We start from the raw sequence: 19877 nt of genomic DNA on the forward strand, positions 1-19877 counted from the left end.
CCGCAGGGGTTAGCGCGCTTGGCTGGTGTGTCCAAAGATGCGGGATTGAATTCCGGCAGCGGCAGCCGCTTTTCGATGGAGGCGAGAAGCAAGGCGCCCGTGTGCTGTGCGATGTCAGCTCACGTTAAAGAACCCCAGGTGATCGAAATTTCCGGAATCCTCCACTACGGCCTCTCTCATAGCCATGTCGCTTTTGGGCGTACTTAATTTAAACCCAATAAACCAAATAAATATGCAAAATTCGATCTTGCACAGCAACCAGGAATGTGTTAGCTCGTGTCAAGAAAGCGAAGTATTTAAGTAAACAGTGCAGTAAATACGTTTGCAGGTATGATGGCGTGTACAGTTCTGTGTAGGACGATGAGAATTTTGTTGACTAAAGTGCAATAGGGAATAATCCCCGTGTGAAGTTTCATCCAAATTGCGAATGCATTTCTGCAGCCTAAGCACTGCAATCGGCGACAGTGAATCGAACAGATGCGGAGTTGCTTTTAAATGTTTCGATGAAATTTGATCCGCTGCGCTCGCATTGCTGATTCCTTTGCAGAGTGATAGCCTGCACCTGATTGAGATCGAGGAATTGATGTGTCGTAAAGACACGCGTGTGGCTGAATGTTGCAGGCTTCTTTAGATTATCGCAGTTGAAAGTAGTGCTTTCGAGCAAAGAACGCTTGAGGGAGCCGGTGTCTGCAAACCTCATGGTCTGTTTTAGCAGTCTGTACGAATTTCTTGACCCCTCAAGATATTGCGTAGTCCAGATTAACCTCTATTTATCGTCTATTGGGATTGCCATAACCTTCGATGAACAGGGATCCACGTCAACACTGGGAGCGCGAAAATTTCATGCTGCAGCATTACGTAACCGCACTCTTAGATTCCGCCGTCATGGCTGCGAAGCCTACATCTTAACTCCACCAGTGGTTCTAACGAATGCAGAGGCACAGAGCCGCACCTTGCTGGATCCTACGTTAGGCCACTGTGCCATCTTGTTTTTATTGCGAAAGCAATACTCTAGGTTTCGAGCCTTCAGCGTAGTGCGGCCGGTAGTCACGTCTTACCCACGTGACGCTGTGACGTCACACCCCACGTGACACTAGGGTGAGAGCTGGCAGGAGCTGCCAACTTTGGTCTCTCGTTTCACATGGGACTGTTATGTAAGAATCAGCCTGCTGGGACCCTGGCATTCACGTTACCCCTATAGACCACTAAGGCACGTTCACACGGCTTGGTTAAAGCGGGGCTTTATATGTGGGCTGAGGAAGAAGAAAAAGGGAAGAACGCTCGGTCATCTGCAGCTAATGCTATCGCTCAATTTTTGGTTCAGTAGCGTTGAACCGTTGTAATTTTTTTTACATCGCTGCTTTTTTATTGAACTCAAAATATACAATATCTACCTAATATTGGTTAGCGGTATTTGACCGAGGTGACATGGTTAAAATTACTTTATTGCTTTTGAGGATGCATAACAGCCAATCAGAGGCTACAAAGTCGCATGTTCTGGCGTCCTCTTTTTCAATCGAGAGGGCCAACATGTCGCAGGAGTCGAACATAAAATCAGTATTGAGTCCTTCGGAGGACGTCTCAAAAGTGGCCTGTGTTCTAACAGGAAAACTTAATGGTTTCGTCATTTTGCACAGAAAACAATGGACTCTTGAAGGCACAAATTCCTTTCTCTTGAAACTATGCTTTAACTAGCGAAGTCCCGCTATTAGTTGGAAAAAAAAGAATGTTTCGGCTGCAGGAGTATTGCAATTTTTTCTTTGAACTTTTTAAAGTACATATTGACAAAGGTTTGCCTGTACATGCTACATGGTCCTAAACAATACTAGAAGGAATCGGACGAAACATGCGCATAAAGAAAGTGAGAAGATTGTACTACTTCATTCAAATACCCTGGAATAGACTGATGTAACGACAAATTCAAGGCAAAGCTCTGCCCAACGGTATGACAGCACGAAAAACGGAGGTCTTCGACATCCCCAAAGAAAACGCGGTTAACTAGCTGTTCTGCAAAAAGATGGCATAAACCAATACTTCAGGGCGTATGTTTCGGAACAGGTTGATTCGACTTGACCTTTCCCAAACGGAGCCAGCCACGAACACTGCAAATTTTGTGCAATTTTTGCAGGTGGGAACTGTGTAGCACTTGTATCATGTATCGCAGCATGGCGGCCAAAAGATTGCTGTGTGGAACGTCCAAGTATGGAAAGGTTCAAGCCATTAAATCTTTATTCCGCAGTCAGGATTCGTCAATAACGCTTCCTATCGGTGTAAAACTCAAAGGAATACCTCAGTTCTGCGCCGCCAGCGTAGACACCGTACACAACCCAGACGTTGACATTGTGTCACAATGCTTCGCGCCGCATGCCTCTATATATTTTGACGGAAGCTCGGGCGGCGAAACTTGCCAGCGTGTCAAGTTTCTGCGGCAACATACTCGCTTTAGAACCGTATTAGAACGTCGCCGAAGAGATGTAGACAGGGCATGGCGCACAGTGACCCGTGCTGGGGTTAGTGCTGTCGTGCGCATAGCAACTAAAGGCATGGGACACAGAGGTGAGCAAGCCGGTCTATAAGAAGAAAAATGTTCGTGTCACATTGGGCGTATGAAGGCGAATGCTTTGTTGGACAGCAACTCCAAAGTCTAAAATATGCGGTGCGCTAGGTCACGTATCGTTAGTTATATTGAGTTTTGCAGTGCAGAGCAATCCAAGGTCGATATTTACAAAGATTTCTAAGAAGCGCGCCTGGTGACCGCTTGCAACCGATTAGGGCGACACGTTACCCCGCGCAAACCTCCCATATGACGTAAACCTCCCATGTGACGTCATCGGGGCTTGCTGGGTGCGCCCACTCATTGGACGCTCCCGAGTGACGCGGCTCGAGCGGGGCGTGGTGGGGCGCCTTCACGGCTTGCTTTCTTTATTTTTGTTCTCGCGCAGGCGTGGTTTGGGTTGGGCTAGAGGAGCGTCATTTTCGATCCACGATAGTTTCGATGATAGGCAGGCTAGGGTAAAAATTGCGTTGCGGAGAGGACTGATGGGATACCTACTACTTGTGTGCGTTTTCTACTTGTAGTAAATGGCTTTCCATGATTCCTTTAAGGTGGGAACGTGGAATAAGAATTAACCTTCCAGTGCTCTTGGATACTAAGTGACACACGCTATTCCTAGCTCACGCAGGTAAGTTCATAGAGCTTGGTTAAAGCGGGGCTTTTTAGTTATTACTACTCGTTTGAATAGTATGCAATATATGCGGCCCGAAGGCATCGATGGTGAGGGTGGGATGGGCGCGAAAAATGGCACTTCAACCGGCTGGTGCCACGTACCAAATAGCAATTCGTCGCTGAGTATTCAAGATCGCGTCTATAATTTCGTCCGCGCCCTTGCAGATTCAGATGTTTTCGGGTTACACCCTTGTTGCTGTCAAGTATCGAATGATTCAAGGGTGGCTAATCAGCATAAAGATTTTCTAGCAAAATCGTTATCTAACGTGATCAAACACAACCACGAATCTTACGTGAAGCCTCTGCCGAGCTCTGGAGGCAGAAAAAAAAAGTCCGAACAGAGCGCATTCCAAACCAGGATTTTCTCGCGGGAAGCCTGTAGGCATCCTCCTAGCTATCGCCCGCGCTGTAGAGGACTCGGGGTTTAGTTCCCGACTATAAACTTTAAGTGTGCGCCTTTTGTCCCCTATTATAGCCGTCTGTGGACACGTTAAAAACTAATTTCGGTGCCACAATTGCTCTCCTTTTTCTCCCTTTGTTCCCGTCCCCTTTTGTACGATAGCCTACTAGGCATATCACAGTGAACCTCCCTGCTTTTCCGTTCTTCTGTTTTTCTCTCTCTCGCTCTGCACTGCACGTAGTCGTCTCCATCAACTTCACTTTGTACGCAAAAGCTTTCACACGCCCAACTCGTCTTAACTGCGTCAAACTCCCCCATTTGTCTAGTAACTGGAGAAGAAAGTAAACTTAAACCAAGCTCTATTACCCAAGCCTAGCTTTGTTTATCCAATAAATGTTTTTCTCTCCAGTTCCCTCCCTTCGACGGCGTCCCTCCATAATCAATCCTTATTTTCCTTTCTCTTCTTATTGTTGTTTCTGCCCTCATAAAAATGGCGCATACCCACAAGGGGAATCGGCAATGACCAGGCGGTGATTATAGTTTCTTAGATTCCATACTGCAGAGCTGAGATTAGAAATTTGAGGAAATCGGGTTCACTGACTATGATGGTTGATATATTACTGGGCTTTAAATTTGTGATATTAAAAAAGATAAAAAAGAAGTCATAATTACGAATGACTAAAAAAATATCGAAAGTAAATGACAAAGAATTACAATAACCAGTTATGACGGAAAACGTTATGATTCTGGAAGAAATTTTGTCTGGCAGAGCAAACATTTCCATCGTACCGATACGTCCCAGCATAGAAGCGCTAAGGGACAGACGAGCGTAAACTAAGCTTGTGAAATGAAATTCTAACAACCGCCCCTTTAGCGGTGTATGTAAGCAACAAAAGAGAAAAACAATTGTTCAGTTCTTACTCGCTCATCACGATATTGGCACAAAGGACAGGTTGCAAGATCAGGCTTGTGAAGGTAAATGCTTAGCTGAGGAACACGACAACAAAGTCGCGTGAAGGAAACATCAAGTTCGCGATAACGTCAGGATTTACTCCTCCAAGGGAATAGAAGATGATGAAGGTCATCCAGAGAAATAAGCGCTGAGGTGCCAAATCTTCGCATTAAAATGTACGTACGAAAACGTGCTGCCTTGACGGACGCACAGGTTGGAAGGAGGTCGAAACATCGGAAAAATATTGTAGGGCTGTTTTCGCTGGAGCATCAGCAGATTAATCATCATCATCATCATCATCTTCTTCTTCTTCGACCTTGATAAATGACGCATACCCACGAAGGAAATCTTAGTTGCCAAGCTAAAAGCAGGCAAGTTTCCTGCTTTCTCTTCTCCTGTTCGTGCCTTTTTTCTTCCTCTGCTTGGATTCTTCTTCTTTCTTTTCTCTCGGTACGATTTGCCTTTAAGTCGTTCTGTATCGGCCTCAAGTCATGGAAATCAATCTCTAGGGTGCTTTACGACAAGTTTCAGTTACACAGTGAATGATAGTGGGCTCTCACTCACGGCTCTCGCGCAAAAGATAGAGTATCAAGCAAAGTGAAAAGAACTAAAAAAATGGGCCTCCTATTAGTTCAGCGTCTTCTACTCCTATCTGCTCCCCAGCCGCAGCCTAGTTTTATCGGCATCGGCAACACGTTATTGGAGCCTGTTAAATTTCTTCTTTCTCCCTCTTTCTTACTTCTTCGGACTATTTGACTGGACAGTTAGCATAGAATTTTCTCTCACTCCTCAATTTTTTCTACCCGTTTCTCCTGGCCTGATCCAGAACTTTGTGATCCCCCGATACAAAGGGGAATGGCCGCATCAACATCAGCATCAGCATCAGCATCAGCCTCGCGATTCATCTCGCGTGCTCTGGCTCGTGTCCCGGCTTCTGTTCTGTTTGGCGACTATATTTTGTGCACACCTCCGTGGTGATCTAAGCCTTAGGCAAAGATTGTAGAGGCGATGCGTTCCGAGTGCGAGGTGTCGGGTGCCGCCTCGGTACAAGACCGTGGTGCGGCACTGCCCGACGGTGCCTCCGAGCGTTGTCGTGCCCGGTGCGACCCGAGAGCCGAGCACCGCGGTAACTGGTCGTCTTCGGCCAGCCGGCTGCTGCTCCTGCTGCTCACTCTACTGAGAGACTGCGCGGCCTTCTCCGCCGAGGAAGCGGCTCTCTACACCCAGGTCGTGGGCTCCAGGTGAGGAAAGAAGCTTTTGCTCCCCGTCAAGCGGTATTGCGAGCGCGTCATAAGAGGCGGCGATAGGCTGGACCGTAAATATGAGTTTTATTAAGTTTAGAAATTTTCTGATCTGCAGATCAGTCCTTACACGCACGACAGGCAATGGCATGCTCAGAGAAATGCTTGCGCATGAGACCATGGCGGCACAAGAACGGCCCTTCGTGGAAACGCACTAGCTGCGCATTGAGCGGCCGTGGCACAGGCAGGCGCTGATGGTATGTAGGGGCTAATGCGATGGGTGACGTGGAAGTACCATTGTATGCCACTTCCAGTTGCAGTATGCGAGGCATTGTACCATGGTGGAACACCCAGCCGCAGCGCATGAGAGCATTGTTCTGCGGCTGTTGGCCTAGGCCGCAGTTGGCGTATTGTCGCAGTGTTTTCTGCCTCGTTGCGCTATACAGTCACAATATTTGTATGAGACGCTCATAGGTGGCGCTACATGCGCCGCGAAATACGTTCGAGGCACGTGAGGCATGAAGTTTGCATGTGAAGTCCGCCTCGGACTATGCCTGACTACAAAGGGGCACGCAGAGTGTTCCGATGCCTGTTGCTGAAAGGTATCCGGACAGCATTGACCACGCGCGCTTCAACACGCCGAGCAGCAGGTTTGGCTTGCTGAGGCGACCAGTATGGGAGGGAAGCCAGCTGAAGTGCTCCCGAATGGTGCAGGAGAGCATGCGGGACGAGGGGACGAATCATTGGCGCGCTGCAATGTGCTCAGAGTCGACCCTACTTCTGTACCGCACCCACAAGACTGCCCCAGCCCTGAAGGCTATGTACGACAAAGACAGGGGGAGTGCGCTCCTCTTTGAGGCATGAGGCACGTTCCGGTGGGCTGCGCACTCTACTCTGCCATCAGCTACTCTACCATTCGCTTTTCTACATGTATGCGGCAGGTCATGCAGCGCTCTGCCGACAGTGCGGTGAAGAGCAGAAGATTATTGAACATTTGGTCTTTCACTGTGCGTAGTTGGCGCCGCAACACCCAGAGGGCACGACTTTACCTCAGGCGCTGGGGCACGCTGGGATTTCCGCCTTTGACGGAGGCATCCCGCATACAGCGGTGGCGACAGCCAAAGCCTGACTCGGCCAGTGTCACGTGGTGGCTGATTCGGTAACGCGGCCAGGAAAACACCCGGATTGACTGAATGATACGAACTGATGGAGAGTTCAATGATTGGAGGGACACGCTCTTCACAACTGTGATTTTAATTTAATGTAAACGGCTTGGGCAAACAGCGCCCCCCCCCCCCCCCCCTGATCATGATGATGATCAAAGATGACATCGCGTCAAGCAATGAGCTGTTTTCTTTGTTATATTACACGCCAACGCTGATGCCCTGCACCACTGCATTGCCATCCGTTCTGACTCATGCCTATTCGCAGTACACGGCACCGCTTCGGTAGCCTTTTGTTACATAGCTGATTCTGGACTTTATTTATTCAAGGAAATGGCGCGAAAAACGGGAGAGGAAGACAAGGAGTGGCAAGCAGCACCGAACTTACAACCGAATGTCTTTCAAGCGGTGACCTGCCCTTCTTATTGTCGAGATTCGGCGTTGGGCACTTATATGGCAGTCAGTGAACACTGCACTGCATGCGCAGTGTACTGCACTGCACATTAATTTTAATCATTAATGGCATGCTGTCTGTTTGCCTAATAAGTCAGATTTACACAGAAGCATATAGTGTCAGCCTGTCTTGCAGTATGTATCAGTACTGTATAGTGCGATTTTTATTCAGTTATTGCCACTTTTCACATTGGTTCTTTGCTGTAAATGAATCGCCAACACGCGTAGGTTTACACTATTGCTATGCGAGGGCCGTTGTCTTGGGGTCTATAGCTGTAATTTGTTCTCATTTACTGGATCATTGTCCCCTTCTGTCAAAGTAAGGAGCAGGTGTCATTGACCGGTAGTAATCGCTTCTTATATATATACGTTCTCTGTAACTCATTTTTAGCCGCTTGCCTGTCCTGGTGCGGTAAGGATAGAGGGTACATATGGGTAATCACTCTCTTAAACTAAATGTATTCTGCACGGATAAACGCTTTTCAATGCGTGGGAGTAGCAACCTCTACAGTTCCGCTCTGCCTGACTCGTGATCTTTTATTGCAGATCAGCGCTATTTGGAGTCCATTTTGTATCGTTGCTTTTGTTGCACTGCGTCAGCCTCCGCGGCAGATGTCCATGCGACGTCATGCGCTCAATAGCAAAGTGTCCCTCAGAGTGCATTCGAACACCTTCAATTGTTCTGCAGCTATGACTTGAATGTCCTGCAGCTATGACTTCTTTGCTTTCAGGTTACTGCATGCAGCTTGCATATTCGTATGGCCGAGTGGTGTGGTCCGTCGTAAACATGCATGCTATTGTTAGAAACACGAGAGATTAGTAATGACGCTAGGGTTAGTCGGACGTCCATTTAAAGTTCAATCACCTTTCTAGTGGGTCGTTTGACGGTATGCACTTGTAGTGCTCCCATTTATAGTTATTTTTGCTCTTCCTGCGCGCAGTAAAGCGGCGCATATTTGCTTCACTGTTTGCTATGCACTCGTGGCATAATGTCGCGACTCGCGAAGCAGTAAGCACGCCTTCGAGCTCCCAGATAAACCAAGGACGATAAGCGGTTAGGTTTAGGCTACGTGTACACTACGCTGTCAGCGTTTTAAGTGCGGGGCTTTCACGAAACAAAAACGCATTTTTTTATTAGTTGCAACACTTGGCAGTGTGAATTTCTGACATTAGGAGAATGTTAGGTCATGTGCACGCACACGCCGACAGAACGAATATGATGAACGTTTTTGGTAAAAACAGGTACTTTGGCTTTAGGTGTTAGGGTACGAATTATGAACACGCGGATGTGTCAAACAAGAAGGGCAAATCTTTTTTCGTAATCTTCGGCATTCAGTAATCTCACCAACGCCCGAACGCTCTCATGCCTGACTTCATTATTGGTCCTTGTAAATATTAAGATAAAGAATACTAATAAAGGAATCTGATTTCCAAGGGAACTTATAAAATGATCTTGGGAGGCGAAAATGGCAGCAAATGCGCTTGGCAGTCGTCATATTTTTTTTACTACAAAAGCCATACAATTTTTTCGGTAATAATCATACATTCTAGAGATAAGTCCTTAGCACGGCAAAATCGGATAGCGTCTGGTAAAGGATTTTCGCGAAGAAAATTTACAGTTGCATCGCAAAAGCTTTACACTCTAGAACACGCCCAGTGAAAGAGTGCTGAGCGAAGGTAAGGTCATGCGCCAACGCCGATACAGCTAAAATACTGATGAAATACAACTCCGCGACTTTCACCATCCACAGAACTGATGAAAATATGTCAACCATAGCTGTATCGCAACCTCTTAGGTATCAATACACTCACTTATCTGCGTTAATCCCTGTGACAGAGGGCCCATTCAGTAGAGCGTTACCATTATCTGTTTTTCACAGCCCTCCTTGTGCAGGACGTTGTTTTAACAGCATACTAAGAGGCTCGCAAGTCCATGCGGCAGGTTTGCGGTACGAGGCACTACACGAATGGCGATACGGATGCCATTCACCCGAAAAGTGTCAGCTGTTTAACATTTTCACGCCTCGGCTGTTTCGCAGGTACAGCAAATGTTCGCCTCCGCAGACGGCTGACAACAAGACCGAGGTCTTCATCCAGCTGGAGGTGACGTTCGTGAGCGACATTGAGGAGACTACGATGGGCTTCCAGCTGCACGGCTGGGTGTCGTTGCTATGGCGCGACTCTCGGGTCAACGTGGAGCTACTGCGCCAACTCGGCCACCGCATCATGCCCGAGTTCCTGGCGCACCACGTGTGGCAGCCCAGCGTCGTATTCGAGGGTGTCGGCCAGGTGCATCGCTTCGAGGAGGCGGATGTCTACGTCAGGGACGACGACTTCCTCCTCTCTCGCCGGAGGATGGTCTTCCACGTGCGTAATGCTTTTGTGCCTAGACCTATTGAGAGCCTCGGTAGATTGCAGCCGCATGTTGCTACGTTAATCGTTTCATCGATCGTTATACTTGCGTGCGCAGTTCCTTAGTTCATAGTTGAAAAAACAACAACAAACAAACAGCGCAGAAAAGACTAAGACCAGATGAAGGACACTGGACGAGCCCGGAATTCACAACTGATAGAGCATCTTAGAGTTGTTGAGTTCGCTAGTCCTGTGTCTGTATTACTTTTGGTCCCTAGTCTTATGTGCGCTGCCTTATTTTTAAACTATGAGCATATACCGACTCGCCCAAATGAGCGTTCTACCAAATGCAGTTCTATAGACCAGTGGTTCAAAAACTGGGTGCTGCCAGCTGCTTCTGCGGGTTCCGCGAGCTCCCGCCGGATTGAAGTGTGATTGTAGATTTCCGCATTCTCGGCTTGGATATAAGGGTCAGAGTGCGACTGAGGTGGGTATTTAAAAGGCTGGTTGCCAAAAGCAAGAAAACAAACTAATGCGGGCGTACAAAAACGGAACTAAACCGCATCAATAACTTGGACAGTGCCATTCAAAAACAACATCAACTTACTGCGATGGCAAGGGGGAGGGGGGCGGTGGAGTCTCTGGCACATATTGATGGCTGTTGGGGTTCCTTGGCGAAATACCGTTTGAGAACCCCTTCCTTGATACTCGGTAACGGCAGAAGTAAAGTAGCAGACTTGAGCTAAAACGTTCTACCAGCGGCGCACAATCGCGGGAAAAAGTAATAGATGGAGCCTAGCGCAAGCAGCAGCGGTATCCGTTAACGCATTTGAAACTCTGCACTACCGCACTATACTTAGTCATAATCGCGGTTAAAGAGAAGACATATCTCGCGCCACTAGTGAAGTGTGCTTTGTGGAAAAATTCCCCAATTGGAAAAGTGGCTGCGCGACATTTTTACTACCATTACGCCACAGGCCCACATGTGCACAGTAGTGCTATGACCAGAGCTCAATATTTGCGAGCGCATCAAATCCCCTCGCATGAAATCCTTACAGCTTAATAGAGTCTGAATTGAACCAAGGCGTCACTACGAATAACACTGGTAACCTTCTTGATGAAGACTGCAGGCGATTGACGTCGGACATTCTAGCCGTGACATAACGAAACGGAGAAGACAATGCCCTTTTCCATGCAACAATCACCGCCTGCTGCGATAGCCATAAACGTGTCTCCGGATTTTCGCAATTCGCAATGCGAAGTAATCACTGGACGGGCACCTGTACCGCTGTCTACAGCCGCGTCGAATTGCTGCATTGGTCCAACCCCCTTTCCCTTTCCTCCTGAATGACAGAACTGGCTGCACTTTTAAAATCACACACTGCCCGGATTGACATGAATACATTCGAGATGAGCTGAAAGAGAATTTAGGAGCTTTAGTTCGCAATATATGCTTTGTACGCAGTATACGAAGAGAGGATAACCGATGGTCGCTTAGGGTAACAAACTGGATTCCAAGGGAAGGAAAGCGTAGCAGGGGGCGGCAGAAAGTTAGGTGGGCGGATGAGGTTAAGAAGTTCGCAGGGGTCAAGTGGATGCAGCTAGCACAGAACCGGGTTAAGTGGAGAAATATGGGAGAGGCCTTCGCCCTGCAGTAGGTATAGTTAGGCTGATGATGATGATGATGATGATGATGATATGCTTTGTGTTGGGTTGGGCTTCATGGCGCATAGGGAACTAAGACCATCATGCGTCAAACTCAGGGTAAAGAAGTTCCTTTTTATAGGAAAGTTAGAGTTTGTTCAGGAAGTTTATTTATTTTGAAAAAAGAAAGCATAAGCATAAATAAGAAAGCGTACAATCAAAAGCATAAGAAATATTGACAATGACGTTTTTTTCCTAGCGTGAGGCCTGGATGAAATGAAATTTGTTCATTACAAAGACACGTAAAATGTTTCTGATTTCTGCAAATTTCTTGCATGTGTATTGCGACGCTGGCGGCAACGCTAACTCAATCCAGCCGAGTAGTTTGGGCACCATAGAGTATCAGATTTTGGCTTCGGTACAGAAAGAGGCTTCTCGAATATTCCAGCAAAACTTTTCAAGACTTCCTTGTTTATGGAATTGAATATATATCTGCTCGTTTGGAAAACTTGACTCTTAACTTGGCACAACACCGAACACTGGTTGTATACGCACCTATTTTATGCTTAAAGTTTGGTTTAGAGGTCCTGAAAAACGCAATAACCAACTACTTCAGTTTGAAAATCTGTTAAAGGAACCAGCAAATATTGTTTACCAGGATTAAGTAAAACAGATGAGCGATAAATATTCCATCACTCGTCGCACAATCGGAAGAATATTTGAGCTTGCTTGATTAGCGCTGTAGATATCGGCGTCTAAAAATGATCGCGTCCTCCCTCCACTCATAGACTTCAAAACACTAGAAACAAATGGTGCAAACAGCTCAGTAACTGCGCCCGCCCATGAATACGTCATTGGCTGACGTTCAGTTCCGGTTCTGTCGCCGTTTTCTCCAGTGTGGATTTTCTCCCACACGCTCATTTCGTGGTCATTGACCTTCTGCAATAATGCATCTGGAGCTCATGATACAGCAAGGTGTATCAATCTTGAGCGGACGCGAAAGACGTTGCGATTTCTGCGGAGCCACCGACAGTTACATGCGGCAGAGGTATATGGGAGCCATGTGTAAGAAGGCAATGACCACGTCCGCGCTATCCTTGTGGGCACGCAAGCAGACGACTTACGCAGCTACTGCAAGTGTGCTTGTGAACCGTGTCTACCGCGGCTGCCGAGAATGGCAATCTCTTAGAGTCTGTCCCTCTCCATGACACCACAGCAGTCCGACGTATTTCTCGACAAAGAATCGTTCCAGAAGCCACCGCTACGAGCAGATCAATCGGCAAGAATTAAAAAAAAATAACATGGTATTTAAAAATGAGCAGTAAATAGCTCACTGAATTCCAAAGAGTTATGCTCGTGGTGAATGCTCGTCCTGCCCTTTGAAGAACACATTTGCAAACAATATTTGAACTTTTTTCCTGGTTACTTTAATGTTTTTGTTCGTGCTCAAAGTCGCATTTATCATTGTTTCCGACGGAACTTGATAGTGGATTTGTTTCGCATGTTTGTTGCTTTGGAGCATTTCATTCTACATTTCTCAAGATTGCCCGAGATTGCTGCTGCAAGCATTCTCTCCTTCGACGACTATCCATCGTATATGTTGCTATCAGTGCCCCCAAGTTCTCAGTCCTTTAGGCAAGTCAGCCTAATAATTTCCTTTCAGAAAACTATTCACTGTCTTCCTGAATTCCGTACTGTAGTCGCGACTCGTCACAATATTCGTTCTGTAAGATGCATAGTTGGCGCTTGGAGCACCAGCGGCCAGCACCAAAGAAAACGACGCTCAGAAATGGACGAAGCTGACGAAGCTCGGGCTCGAACTGAGAGCAGCTAGCCTTCGAAACAGCAGTGTATTAAAGACCCTTGCCATACAAACTGGCTGATTCGCACCGCTTCAGTCCCTATATTTTGCATCACGTTTCACAAAGGTGATGTAAGGAATCTGGCCTTGTTTATTTTGTTTTATATATTCTAAGCTTACAGCCAAGAACGACACCTGGTACGCACTTATCGCCACACGGCCTACTTCTGCACTGACGCACGCAGGTCCTCTGCCTTGGCCCGGAGGTCAACTTCGTCCTCGGTGTCACCGTGTGCAGCCTCGTGGTCAAGCTCTCCCACAATGGCGCCAGCGTGCCCAGCCTCACGTGGATCAACAATGACACCGTCAGTCCGCTCCGCGGCCAGTACGAGAGCGTCACCCTGCACCGCGACGTTCATCCCCTCATCTACAACCTCGTTCAGGCCGATCCCGTGCATCTTGAAGACGCCTCCACCGTGGTGGGCAGAGCCCCCGCCGTCGCTGTCCGCTTCCACTTCTCCAAGGTGACGTGGTCCTTCCTGCTGTCCACGTACGTGCCGTCCACCATGGTAGTGGTCGTGTCCTGGATGGCATTCTGGGTGGACGTCGGCGCGACGGCCTCTAGGGTGACTCTAGGCGTCGCCTGCTTGCTTATGTTAATGGCTCAGGTTGGCCACAACCGCATCGCCAATCCTCACTCGAACCAGCTCCAGGCAGGGGACGTGTGGTTCTTCCTCAGCGCTGTCATGGTCTTCTGTAGCCTGCTGGAGTTCGTGGTGGCCCACGGCACCTATCGGGAGCAGGCCAGGGCCCAGACCAGCGACGTGGCGAACCCTCAGGCGTCGTCATCTTCGGTGGCCGAGCTCCGCTACCGTGTCTACTGCAAACTTCCCACCAAGACGATGCTGACGGTCATGTGTGACGCGGCCAGCCAGACCGAGAGCTCGTACCACGCGTTCCGAGTCAATGAGCTGGACATGCTTGCTCGGGTCATATTTCCCCTCGCGTTCGCGCTGGTGGCGTCCTTATATTTCCTGTGGTACGCGATTTCGTACGACTGAACTGACTTCCACCTGGATTCTCTCGTAGTTTCTCGGCGTTCGGGCAACCGCGTGCCTAATTTATTGCGCTCAGACGCCTACCCAATGGGCCCCCATCTCATTTCCCTAATTTTCACTTCGTTTGAAATATGATCATGTTATGATGTTAAAGCAGCGTTTTCTCTTGGATGCAATCGTCCCATGATTTTGTGCTTGGTGTAACTTATGGCACAACAGTGTGTGGTCTAATATTTTGAAAATTGTCTGGCGGAGCTCTATTTTTACACGTGCTTGCTGCCTAAATGACAGTCATTTATTTTTTTTCTCGTAGCTCTCCCTGGGGGCACCGCCATTTGCCCTTTGTCTAGTTTATTAATTTAATGCAAGGTCACCTGGCATTGCGTCAAACAGATTACTGCTGATACCGATGTTTTAGGGCCCTTCATAAAGACGAAGCTCACGCGCGGGGCACCAGTCCCTCGCTTTCTCTCCACTCGCTTCGTCGCGCGGTTGCTCGCCGCAGCAGTCTCCGCTGTCCAAGCGGAGCAGCGAGGATCAGTCAAGTCGGCAAGAAGGCTGGCACTACGATGACCGCGTCAGCGCTGCACTGGCGCGCTGCATGTATAATCCAAGCCATAAGGAACATGCTTCGGTGCTAAAAACTCTCGCCACGCGTAACCTAGCGAATATTTGGAGGTATCTAATTGCATTTATTAGCACATGCCGCTGATGCATACACGGCAAAATTTCGTTTCAACAGGAATTAAACAAAAACAATACCAATCACTGCTGCGAAAATTATTGACATTAAATTACAATTACTTCGGATATGTAATCCATTTAGTCTAAAATTATTTCTGGTTATCATACACAAAAAACCAGAACTAAAACTAAGCCAACGAACTTGCAACCAATCTCCAGATCCCATTTATTACCACTTTAAGAAAAACCCAGTAGAGGCTCGTAAAACGTGCCTGAGGTGTGGAAAACCGCTGTAGGATATTTTCTCTAATGGCAACGAGCCGCCGAATTCATACTGCGCCGCAATATTAAAAATGTATTGCCAATTCAAACATGCCGCTCGATGTCCCATAAATTCGTGTAATTTCTACTTCTAGCGTGAAATTCAGAGCTGGTTGTTTCGGATTCCACGGCTTGCATGCGTTTTTTTCTTCTACTTTATAATAAGTTCTCCAATGACGCTGTATTATTTATTTCACATTCATGAACTCCCCCCCCCCCCCCCCCCACACACACACACACCCCTTGTTTTCATTTCTGCCGGTAGTGGCTGTTGGCTCCCCTTGTATGTATCTCATTGCGAGTCCCTCATTGTGCTTTAATTTTCATCGGCGCACCATTGCATACACACAAACCGGATCTTTCTGGAGCTACACCTCGAATCGAACTGTCATGGCACTTTTTGTTGAGATACCATATGAGCAGTGGGTTCTCGATAAATTTTCCTACCCTTAAATACATCCAACGACAAACTCATGCAACTCGGAATCAGCAACACTTTCGAAGAACTAGGAGAATGCCAGCTCAAGGCGCAAATACGAAGACTTAGCAACACAACGACTGGAAGGGCGCTCCTGACAAGGCTAGGTGGGGAAATAGAAAAGCCACAATACAGTAGGGTCGGAATACCAGACCCGCTAAGAAAGAATACGCATACAACCCATCCCCCGAAACATGGATCCAAATCTCCATGCTCACAGGAGACAGGCTAGGGCAGAACAATATGAGATGACTATGGGACATCGGGACAATACAGTCTACACTGATGCCTCCCTATACCCCCAACCACACAAAAATAGCGCAGTAGCAGTAGTCGTAAACCACCACGGAGAACAGATCACAAGCCTCACAGCCGAAGTATCTGACATAACGGAGGCAGAGGAGATTGCTGTCGCGCTTGCAGCGAAAGAAGGATACAGGACAGGGAGATCCCTTAACATCCTAACGGATTCACAAGAGGCGTGCCGGAACTATATTAGAGGCAGAATTAACAGTACGGCACTCAAGATTCTCAATGGAGGTCCGCTCCCTGAGGAACGACCAATACACAACATAATCTGGATACCGAGTCACGCAGGGATCGGGGGCAACGAAGGGGCAGACAACCTAGCTCGAGGAATGACTAGCCGAGCAGGAACGTCACTAACCCTGGAGGAACCACAGATTAACTGCGGGGACAGCTATTCGGAATTACTAAACCTATATAAGGGGCTAAGATTCCGGTACCCCCACCACATAAACATTTATCTAAGGAGGAAGCCACAGGATGGCGAAGACTGCAAACAGGCTCCTTCCCAAATTTATAATATTAAATAATATGTTCCCAACACAATATAGCGCTAACTGTCCGTGGTGCGGAGCAAAACCAACACTTTGTCATGTCACATGGGAGTGCGGAAGGAATCAAACATTTCACAAACACAAAACACCAAGTGTACCTTGGGTTGTACCTTTTTTTTTTTAACAGACATTGGATGTAGAAGACAGTAGGCTATAAAGGACAAGTTAGCCTTGAATTTTGGTATGCTCAGTCTTGCTTGTAACAGACATTTTAACATTAGGTACGTCACCATCGATCGCCAGGTTCAGTTATAGCTATAGTGAAAACAAAAAAAGATACATGTTTGCGTCTCATGAATAATTATAACTTCGGTAAAGAAAAAGCAAGTCAGTCACCTATCAAATGACTAAAAGAAGCACCTGCAGTGGGAATGCAATGTAGATGAGCTTCTCAGGCTTGCCGCGAGGAGCACAAGCGTCACTGCACATGCGAGCATCTACGCGAGCCTACTGGGGATGCGCGTTGGGTTCTGAAAATTTTGAAGCTTCCTACCAGGGATATACCGTAGATGTTGTGTCCGCTACTTAGAAGAATACAGCGGGAATGGTCAATTACGTTGAATTTCAGTATAAACAATCTATCCGAAGAAGGTTAGACAATTGGGCAAGTTTGTATTGGTTCGTATTGGAAAGGTACAGCGCAAAAAGACACAAGGCGAAAAGAAGACGGACAGACATGCGCTGACTCGCAAATAAGTTTTATTGGAAAGAAACGCATTCTTATACAAGTTTTTCAAGCAATAACAAGAAGCCTATAGCACTTGCACGAAGCACATTGCAAGGGGTCAAAACATGTCATGTCACAATCACCGAATGATATATTTTGGGGGGATGTTTTCCTCCCATCTCCAGTGAAAACTAAGGACAAGATTATGAATTATGCGTACTATTCTGCGTAATTCATAATTAATTCCGCGTGCGTACTATTCCGTCTGCGCTAGAGCATTTGCAAGCTCCCATTCACTTGCGTTGTATAGTACTTACGCACGTTTGCCCGATCACACGGACGAATAACGTTTACAACAGCTGTTCGGGTTTTTGGCTCTGAAAGGTGCTCAAATGTTCCAGTTAACTTTGACAGCAGCAAACCTGAATAGCGCTGAAGGATTTGCCGAAGCGATAAAATAATACGGAAATTTTATTTTCGTTCGGGCAATTTCCGGAGATCGATTATATAGTTAACATCCCCAAACCACGTTCCCAGCAGGAGCATATTCCCAGCTTTCTGGGACTTGTACTACCCACGCAATTTACCGACAAGTGGCGGCGACATGGTGCGTAACTTAATGAAAACGGGTACAAAAAAATACGTAAAACGTGAACAAAAGCAGGTACGCAAAATGATTCCGGGATTTATATAGTATACCGTCAGCCGAAGATTGAGCCGAAGTTTCAGTTCTGTGCTATTATTACACGAGCTTCCCAGCGCATCTGAATATTATGCATTGCTTGCTATGGGAAGGCACCAAAATTTCCCTTTTTTTTTAGATTTTAAAATTGTATAGCGTCGTAACGCGGATAGATATAGAAAATAATTCCTTGTTTTAGGTAACCTAACATATGCTGATTAGAATGGTTTGCGTCGATATGGCATATCATGCAGCTTCCTGGGACTGTTTTATGTGTAACCTGATGTCATCTCGCACGTGAAACACTGCGCCTGCAGTAGGCCGTTACGCAGAAGAGATGGTTGGGTAATTTCACGTAAGATAGATGAAAGCGTGGCTGGTCGAAATTTTTATGTGATGTTTACTGATTTTTAAATAAAAATAAATCTGCAGCTGGTTTTAGTCCATTTTTGTTTTCTATAAAAACCGGGTATAATTAATGGCCAAGAGGCCTAGTGCCGCGATTAAATGATCTGCTGTTCTGGCTATTTTTTTATGAACGACAAAAAATATTAAAGTTATGTAAGTGAAAATCGTTCGACTACACATAAAAATGTTTTTATTTTCGCTTAGTTATTTTTTATTTTTGTTTTCTACAGCGAAATTTTGTATCGAAACGTCAGCCCAAGGAAACGTCTTTCTTTTTTTTCTGTTTTGCGTGTCTAAATAAAAAAAAAATGATGACTACAAAGCAGCAGTAATGCGCATTATTTTCCATGAAAATTTATCTATCAAACTGCTAGCGTTCCTGTATCTAACGTTTCCAGTTAAGTCTTATGATCGGGCTAAATTCAACAAACGCTGCGCAATGAAAAATTTGTACAACAATGAAAATACTTTGTATTTCTTTAACTTTGTGTACACATTCTCCTCTACATCAGCTTTCATGATCATTAAAATCTTATTGCCTAATTTCAATACACTAATAGTTACGTCTCCTATAATGAGATCCCTGCTCAATTAGGTTCAGTGTGCAATACGGGTTGTAGACCCTACGCTGTCATTCCAAGCCAACTCATCCAGACTTTGCACTCGACCATCTTCGATTATTTAAAAAAAAAAAAGAAATATGGCCTATTGTATTACTATGATGAATGTTATCCTGGCCTTGTTTTAGCGGAAAAGCATTTACCAACGTCGCCGCCGTTTGCAAACGGAGCGAAACCTAGCCGCACAATAAAATTTGTAAAAAATGAAATTTCTTGACGCACAACTTTTAAACTTTTTCATGCAAATAAAACAAACGTGTTTAGAGTGAGTACACATATAGATCATTTATTATAAATAAAACGCACATAATTCTGATTTACAAACATTTCAAGCTCTGAAAATTAACTCGGCCCGTCGTCTCCTCGAACCGACCCGACGGGGTTTACATGAACCCGGTAACTGGTTTTCGACCCGATAATTCAAATAAACTCACTCCTGTCGAGTCCATGTAAACGCCGCTACAATGGGACTGGAGATTCATTGTATCCCCAGAGACAACACACTCGCCCGGCCGAAGCCAGTGACGTAGGTCACGCACCACACTCACCACAAGATCAGCGCCTTTTGGTGCGGGTGTAACTGAATTTCACAGCGTGACACTGCGCGAATGACATCAATTACATATATCACTCGTTGAAAGGGACACTTAACTTTTTATTTTGGATAACGCAAATAACCCTGCAGTGACACAATGGTACGGTGAAGATATGTTTGAAAATATTTTACAGAGCCCGAATACTGGCAAATCGCGGTGCAGGCGCGGCCTCGAGATTCCGCAGTCCCGCGGTCCCCAGAGAGGCAGATCCGGATGGCGGTGCACTAGTCAGCAGAAAATGACTGTACGTGAGAGCGGCTCTAAAATCTGG

At 46.5% G+C, this 19877-nt stretch overlaps 1 protein-coding gene across 1 annotated transcript; it reads left to right on the forward strand.

Moving 5' to 3' along the window:
- The first annotated feature begins 5586 nt into the window (after nt 1–5586).
- On the forward strand, nt 5587–14393 carry LOC146179095 (glycine receptor subunit alpha-2-like). The gene is made up of 4 exons (XM_084580109.1): nt 5587–5819; nt 6835–6978; nt 9475–9802; nt 13478–14393. Exons 1-4 carry the CDS (start codon nt 5587–5589, stop codon nt 14291–14293), a joined length of 1521 nt encoding a protein of 506 aa, XP_084436235.1. The 3' UTR covers nt 14294–14393.
- The last annotated feature ends 5484 nt before the right edge of the window (nt 14394–19877 follow it).

Source organism: Amblyomma maculatum, chromosome 9 (genome assembly GCF_055883805.1).
Source record: "Amblyomma maculatum isolate TAMU_Amacu chromosome 9, ASM5588380v1, whole genome shotgun sequence".
NCBI lineage: Eukaryota > Metazoa > Arthropoda > Arachnida > Ixodida > Ixodidae > Amblyomma > Amblyomma maculatum.